Source organism: Gekko japonicus, unplaced genomic scaffold (genome assembly GCF_001447785.1).
Source record: "Gekko japonicus isolate JY-2015 unplaced genomic scaffold, Gekko_japonicus_V1.1 scaffold2643, whole genome shotgun sequence".
In the NCBI taxonomy this organism is placed as follows: Eukaryota; Metazoa; Chordata; class Lepidosauria; order Squamata; family Gekkonidae; genus Gekko; species Gekko japonicus.
In genome coordinates this window covers 129,932-138,614 of record NW_015162031.1, presented here as the reverse complement: position 1 = coordinate 138,614, position 8,683 = coordinate 129,932, and the positions used below count along the sequence as shown (strand labels likewise).

General features: G+C 42.3%; 1 protein-coding gene across 1 annotated transcript; it reads right to left on the bottom strand.

The window, feature by feature from the left end:
- On the bottom strand, positions 1 to 960 carry LOC107105555 (olfactory receptor 14A16-like). The gene has a single exon (XM_015405550.1). It carries the CDS (start codon positions 958 to 960, stop codon positions 1 to 3), a length of 960 nt encoding a protein of 319 aa, XP_015261036.1.
- Positions 961 to 8,683: the final 7,723 nt, after the last annotated feature.

Below are 8,683 nucleotides of genomic sequence, written 5' to 3'. Positions count from 1 at the left end.
TCATTTTTGTAGAACAGCTTTGCTTGCAATAATTTTTGAAAAGGGCCACAAATCAAAGAGCTTCAACAATGCAGTCTTGATTTCTTTGTTTCTCATGCTATAGATGAATGGATTGAGCAAGGGAGGGAGAACCGCATAAATTATTGCAAAAAGAACATTCAGGTCAGATGAAGTGTGACTGCGAGGCTTCACGTAGGTGAAGATGCCACTAAGTATAAGCAAAGACACTACAGTGAGGTGGGGAAGGCAAGTAGAGAGGGCCTTTTTCTGACCATGAACTGAAGGGATTCTGAGCACTGCTGCAAAAATCTGCATGTAAGAGACAATGATGAAGATGAAGCATCCTAGTACAAGAAACCAGGTAAACACAATAATACAAACTTCAACTAGATACATGTCAGAACAGGAGAGTTTTAGAATCTGTGGAACTTCACAGAAGAACTGATTGATCATGTTGGAGCAGAAGGTGATGGCAAAAGTTCCTCCACTGTGTAAGATACCAAGGAGTATACCTGCAATCCATGCACTGGCTGCCATCTGAATGCAGGCTTCTCTGTGCATAATTGTCTCATATTGCAATGGACGGCAGATAGCAACATACCGATCGTGTGCCATTATTGTTAAGACAGCAAAATCTGTCCCTTCAAGGAAGAAGAGGAAGAAAACCTGAGCTACACATGCAGAATAAGAAATGGACCTGGTGTTCAGGAGGGAATTGGCCATAGCTTTGGGTACCATGACAGAAACCAAGCCAAGATCCAGAAGTGCCAGGTTCATGAGAAAAAAGTACATGGGGGTGTGCAGGTGATGATCAAGGACTACAGCAATGATGATGACAAGATTGCCAGTCACTGCAGTCAGGTATACTGCTAAGAAGACAAAGAAATGTAAGATCTGTAGTTCTCGGATGTCTGAAAATTCCAGGAGCAGAAATTCAGATGTGGAGGTAAGGTTGGGCATCATGTCCTCAATATCCAGGTGCAGTATGCCTGTAGGGTATATTAGAGAAACCATTTTATTCTAGTAATGCCAAATAACAATTAGACTGGCTTTCTTGTTTCACCATCTCAGTCTAAGAGACAACCCTGCATTGAATTCAACGTGGAAAAAAATGGGAAATTTTTCATCAGGGACAAAATAGCCAGGGAACAAGTTCTCTCACCTGCAGTGATCAACTTCCTCATATTAAATGGCCATCACCTACACTTGTACAAGATCTATGCTTATTGATTCTGGCTATTTGATATGGAACTATATCAAACTTCACAAAGTAACTCTATGTGTCTGCAGGTTGTGCAGGCACTGACATTGTGCATACAGAATTATCTGTTCATGGAAAATAGGGCAGTGGATACTTTCCTGAGCCATGATCCACACTCTTATTCTGTACTTAAAGGTTATGTTGCAACTTTTATTTTTAACCAGGGTATTTGCTCAATGCAACACTTTGAAATAGTAAAGTAAAAGGATATAGATGATGGGAAGGAATAACTTTATCTTTTCTACAATAATTCTGTACAAACATACATACTTATTGATTGTCCAATATTATAAATTATTGAATACCATGGAGGAAGCAGTATTCCAAGTACTACCTCTTCTTTTATTCCTGGGAAATCCTGTGTCAATTTCTGCTGAGGTTGTAGCTGAGTTAGCAAATATTGAGTCTTCATTCGATATGCTCATATGGCTAGATTGATGAGTAGCATAAATGATAAACACAAAACTCAGGTTAGAGGAGAGCTCTGGAAGCTGTGATACAGAGGAAAAAACAGCAGCAATACTAAACACATGGTACAATGAGAAAATGTATAAGAATCTTGATATTGTCAGCTTCAGTTTCTTCTCCAGCTTCTAAAATGCATACATCCTTTCAACAATGTAATTTGTTTCATCAGGTTGTGGGACTGGCTACAACATACATTCCTAATTTCTGTCTAACCCAAATCAAAATGGCTGTGTAAATGAGAAAGAAATCCATTATATTCTGCACCTGACAACTTACTCCCAAGAGGTCAGCTCACTTAATTGCGATCTGAGGCTGAAATCTTTTTCCCTTTGCCATATTATTTCTTCTGTTTTTGTAACAAGCATAACTTGAAAATTAATACATGTCTGTGTCTGATTACATGAAATAAGATCAAAGTCACAAAAGAAAAATCCACACCTATTTCTACATCAGATTTCTTCTATGATGATTAAATCCAGCCAATAAATGACATAGGATCAATAGACCAGGGTGAGCAAAAAAGGTGTATATGAGTTCGGGTTGGGGGGGGGGGGGGACTTGAAGAAGACAGTCCTCCACATACTCTAGTGTCAAGTAGAGATGGGCACAAACAGGCTGACAAAGTGAAGTTCATCATTAAATTTGGCCTGTTCAAGGTTTGCATACCAGAGTTTATGAACTGAAGAACCAGGATCAACTACCATGAAATTTGGCACAATTCATGGAGGTTCGTGACAATTCATGAAGAGCAGAAAGCATTGGATTTAATGTTTTGGTTTTATATCTTACTAGGAATAAGGCCCATTGTGGAAATAAATACAATGAGTGCTAGAAAGAGGCTCTGGGAGAGTGCCAAGGCCTTGGGCATTCAGTGTCAATTTGCTGGTGGTGACCTGGTCAAACCCCACGTTCTCCAGGCTCCACCCCTGAAATCCCCAGGAATATCCCAACCTCTGAGGTCCCACCCCTCCTCAAACCTCACCCTCTCCAGGATCCACCCCTCAAATCTCCAGGAATCCCCCACCCTGGATGTGGCAACCTTATCTTTTTCCCAGCCAAGCATCAACCTGCCATTATCTGCCCCTCTGATTTCAGATTTCCACCATTTTCCTTCTCCCTCCTTGAGATCAGTTGTAATTCTGAGTGATCTCCATGGCTCACCTGGAACAGTGGTTTCCCAGGAGGGAATGGCTGGTTGGGAGGGTGAAGTCTATGGCATTGTACCTGTCCGAGGCTCCACCCCTCCTCAAACCTCACCCTCTCCAGGTTCCATCCCTCAAACCACCAGGAATTTTCCACCTGGAGTTGGCAACCCTATCTCCTTCCCAGCCAATAATCAACCTACCTTTATTTCCCCCTCACTCTTCAGCTTTCCTCCCCCCCACACACACACGTGCAGTCTCTACCATGCTATGAGGCCCTGACTGCCACATTACATTGCCTGTCATGTGGGGGCATCTCAGCAGGGTATAAGGACACAGAGTCTACCATTTTCTCCAGGGGAACTGATCTCTGCCTTCCGGAGAGCAGTTGTAATTCTGAGTGATCTCCAGCCCTCACCTGGAGATTGGCAACAATGGTTTCTCAGGAGGAAAAGTAGTCTTTCTCTGCAATGGGGATCAAAGCAGCTTACATCATTCTCTTCTCCCCCTTTTGACTTGCACAACAACCCTGTAAGTTACGTAAGGCTGAAAGTCTGTAACTGGTCCAAAATCATCCACTCAGCTTCTACAGCAAGAACCTGGATCTACCACAAGAACCCTACAGCTTCTACAACAAGAACCCTGCTTTGAAGCACTGAATGCTATGCTTAGGGCAGCCAACCTCCAGGTGGAGCCTGAAGATCACCAGATATCACAACTGAACTCCAGACAACAGATCTCTCCCCCCTGGAGAAAATAATTGCTTTGGAAGGTGGGCTTTATGGCATTCTGTTCAGCTGAGGCCTCTCCCCTCCCCAAACCCTGGCCTCCATAGACTCTACCAGAAAATCTCCAGGAATCTCACTACCTGGAGCTGGCAACCCTAGTCATCAGGACTGGCCCCAATGAGTTCCTCACAAAGGCCTGCAAAGGGTTTCCTTCCTTTGTCTGAACCAAGCTTGGTTGCCTACTGTGGTGAAACGGGCTCCACTTTACAAACTCAGCTGTTCACCTCCCACCCTTGTCCCATGGGCGTATCTCACTCCTTAGGTTCACTGCCACCACTCACTGAATTGTCACTGCCTTTTTAGAGGGACAGTGAGACCCCTCTGGCCAAACTCAGCTGTTCACCTCCCACCCTTGTCCCATGGGCGTATCTCACTCCTTAAGTTCACTGCTACCACTCACTGAATTGTCACTGCATTTTTAGAGGGACAGTGAGACCCCTCTGACCAAAGCTCTCTATTTGGAGATGGAACCCCCAATCTTTGGGGGATCCCAGGAAAGTTGGTAACCCAAGGGTCTGGCCTTTCCTTGCTTCCCTGGGCTACCCCCTCCCTTTGGTATTGTGCAGAGTGGGGGAGACTATGTGGTCAGAGCACAACACAGAGTATTAGCCCAAATATAATAATGTATTTAACTATTTACACAATCATGGAGCGCACGTACACTAAATGAATCAGGCAGAACTGTAGGAGTAAGCACACACTATGAACCAACAGAATATAAATCAACAGGGGTTTTCCCTACACAATATACCCTTGACCTCTGGAGGTTGTGGGCTCAGGATAGGATCTCTCCTTGGATCGGCCTCTGGCTCTGCTTCAGCCTCTCTCTCTTGCTCAAGAGAGCAGGAAAACTTCCATTCATTCCTGCCAACTGTGGAGTGGCTGAATTTACGCTGCCTCCCAGGGTTCCCCCACGTCTCTGGCTTGTCAGCACAGGCAGCAGGAGCCTTTCCTAACCTCCTGTAGGATGAATACTGCCTCCTTCCTGAATGGGCTGGAGTCTATATTAATGCTGCCCTGCCACTTGGCAGCTGGGAACTGTAGGCCAGCAGATGAGGAAGCCCCATTCAACCCAGTGAGTGATACCCCTGCAGGCCCCTCTTTGGAACTACAGCTCAATTAAACTTTATGGGGGAACATTTTAAACAAACAACCACAGATGGCAGCCATCTTTCATTAAACACAGGTAACTGCCATTTCGTTACACCTACCAACAGCCACTGAAGGGAAAATTAGTCTCACACAGGAGGCAAGCAGGAGAAGCATCTTCATTAATCAAGAGAGAATGTTGTTTGCCAGTAATTCTGACAGGGCACAGTGGCTGAAGGGGGAGTGAGCGGGGAAGAGGAGTAAACCCAGCACCCAGCCAATGACACCCCAGTACTCTTGAGTGGCAGCTGATGGACCAATGGCTGAGGGAGTGCATTGCACACCCAATGGGAGAGCTGCAAAAGGCCACTCCAAAACACAATTATATATAAGGAGAGGAGATGCTTTCAGCTCCTAGCAACTTTTAATGGGAGCAGAAAGCAGGGTTTTAATGGCTCAGATCCATTGAAACCACTTCTGGTTTCTGCTCCGTGCAGCTATCTGCCGGGAGCAGAAAACAGAGGTTTAGATGGCCCTGCTTTCTGCTCCCATTAAAAGTTGCAAAAATGAGGGTTTAAATTGCTTAAATTGTGAAGTCATCTAGAGTACATCGGTTAGTATTTAAGGAAGAGCCAAGAATGTGAAAAATTTACATGCAATCTATACATCCTACCTGTGGAATTTTATATATGCTGTACATATTGGCTATGTGAAGGGAGGTTTTAGAATCAAGTCCCCCAATGGCAGCCATTAAATTCCTCTGATTGTTACAACAGTAGTTGGGGATGATCCTTCTTAAGGTGCAGAGAATGTTCAAGATGTTCTGATGAGTCAACTTGGCATTGAAGAAGCTGTCATAGATATGAAACCCAAGGCTGGAACTGGGTAAGATCTTGAGGTTGTCATTGCCCTCCTTCACAGCAAAGGACATGCCAGTAGTTCTTCAGTGTTGCAATAAAATGAGAGTCAAGCCTCTAAATCTCTTAAACACCTTCTATTGGAAAGACATCAGAGTTATGACATGACCACCGTATCCAACAGGCCAGTAACGCACACCTTTTCAAAACAAGTCAAAGAGAATGCAGAAAGCAATTTCAGGTTTTGCAATAGATTGCATGAAAAACAAATACGATTCCCTGCTTTTCCCCCATGGATCCTCATCAAAAATGTTTAGTGATAATTTTAGGTTTGTTCATGTAAAGTGGGTTTTTTGGGGGGGAGACAACTTTGTAGAACAGTAATGGCTTGGATGTAGCCAGAATTTCTTACTAAATCTTGTGTAATTCCCTTCTTTAGTACAGCCCCTATCACATGTCTTTGTCTTGTTCCTTGTCTTGGAGGTCAATGTGGAATCCTTTCTCCCTTTTTCACAAGCAGAAAAACAGTCTGGATCCAGCTCAGTGTATGTGTTGTCATCTATGGGAAGGTATTTGAAATATAATGGCAAATACACAGTAAAACCAAGGCTTCAAACCCTGCACATAATGAACTTTCATCATTGGCAAAAATCCAGGGTAGGAAGACATTGTTGTAACAATGAAAGTATCAGCAAATGAGAGGGTAACAGTGATTAAATACAGCAAGTGAAACTGAAATACCTTAGAGGAAAATGAGAAAAAGTTCTAATGCTATTTGGATTTTAAAAAAAACACCTACTTATGAGGAGAAAGGGAGAGGCAGATGATTCAGAAAGGAAGAAGCAAAAATTATAACAACATTTGGAATACTAGGAGAAAACAGGCATAACACAAAGGCACATTAAGGAAAATTGCAACATATTTTGTAGTATGATAGGGCCGCTAAAATGCTTGACAAATATTTACTTATTAAATATTTTACCTGAAAATATAAAATATAATGATGCACCTTTAATATTATATATCCTCACAAGTGCCAGAATTGCCATAGCAAAACGTTGGAAATCAGACAAAATTCCAAGCAGAGAAGAATTAATCACAAATATCTTAGACATAAAAGAAATGGAAAAAACGAATATGTTTTTAGCGGGAAAAATGGACTGTGTGTTTAAGAAAAGATGGCAAAAATTTGATAATTGGTTAAAAACATATGGATAAAAAGCTCCAAAAATATTGTGAAAAATGGAAATATGAAATGTTTTTTTTTGTTATATGCCGAAAATCAATAAAAATATATTTAAAAAAAAAAAAGGAAAATTGCAACATATTTTGTAGTATGATAGGGCCGCTAAAATGCTTGACAAAGAAACAAGTACATGTCCATGTACATTTTGAGAAGAAGAGAGTGTTCCCTGTTTTCCTCTTTTTATATTTGTTATTTTTTTTCTAATATTTTGGATGTTTAGTTTTTGTTATCCGTTTTAAGATTTATTCATAATACAAATATTCTATTAGTGTGGCTTTTATACATAACATCCATGCTGTTTATCCATAGCATAGCCACATAATTCACACTCAAAACATGGAAGCATGTGTGGACCTAGAGAAAAGACATGATGTGAGGAAACAAAAAAAAAAGTATGAAAATAAAGCATGATGGGTTAAGTTGACATGAAGATAAAGTGTATGTGGGTGAGCTGGGGTTATAAGGCAATACTTGCATCGTCTACTTGCACTGGCTATAATCTGTCTGGCTGTGTACACTGGAAATACGTGGCCAGGTGAGGAGGGGGTGGGCAGTGCAATGCCCTTCAGATGCCATTGATGACCCATCCCTTTCCCACTCCCCCAGGCCCTTACTAGGACCAGCCATGGGTTGATTTTTCCCACCACTGCAGCCGCCCAGCCCCCTTGTTGCCCCTTCCCAATTTCTAACATGGCTGCCTGGTACTCAGCTGCCTCCCTGCCCTCCATATGGGTTACCATGTTAAGTCACAACCGCACTTCCCTTTGGTGGGTGGCATTTTTAGAGCTGTTCTGAAAATCTAGACGTAGGAAAAAATAATTAGACCAATATGAATGAAGCCCAAAGAAGACCCACCAGTGATAACCCAAACTGTAATAAGAATCAGAGCAAGATATCTTAATCAGCTGTGGAATTCACAGAAGAATGGATGGATGGCATTGGAAAGAAACTCATCTGTGAATGTACTAGGAACAGCCATTGGCCAATTTTTCCCACCACTGCAGCCACCTAGCCCCCTTGTTGCCCATCCCCACCTTCGAACATGGTTGCTTGGTGCCCAGCTGCCTCCCTGCCCTCCAGATTTTTATTTATTTATTATTTATTAGTTATATTTATATCCCGCCCTCTCCACGGATGGGCTCAGGGTGGCTCACATTTGCCAGCATAGTATAGCCGGTTAGCATAAAACATTTAAAACCAGTTAAACAACCATACGATAGATGGATAGCATTGGAAACAAATTCATCTATGAATGTATTTCCAGTATACAGGAAATATACAGGAAATATAAGTGTGGGCTTAATTTATTTTCCTATTCCTGTATTAAAAGCTTGGGTGGACTCAGAGGCATGAGTCCTTAGATGATTTATTCCAGGACTCTCAACCTCTGGGACCAGCCCAGGATGCATTGCGCATTGGAAAGAAACTCATCTGTGAATGTACTAGGAACAGCCATTGGCCAATTTTTCCCACCACTGCAGCCACCTAGCCCCCTTGTTGCCCATCCCCACCTTCGAACATGGTTGCTTGGTGCCCAGCTGCCTCCCTGCCCTCCAGATTTTTATTTATTTATTATTTATTAGTTATATTTATATCCCGCCCTCTCCACGGATGGGCTCAGGGTGGCTCACATTTGCCAGCATAGTATAGCCGGTTAGCATAAAACATTTAAAACCAGTTAAACAACCATACGATAGATGGATAGCATTGGAAACAAATTCATCTATGAATGTATTTCCAGTATACAGGAAATATACAGGAAATATAAGTGTGGGCTTAATTTATTTTCCTATTCCTGTATTAAAAGCTTGGGTGGACTCAGAGGCATGAGT

Excerpts from the sequence above, each read along its gene's own strand:
- LOC107105555 (XM_015405550.1), bottom strand. The coding sequence starts at position 960 with ATGCCCAACCTTACCTCCACATCTGAATTTCTGCTCCTGGAATTTTCA.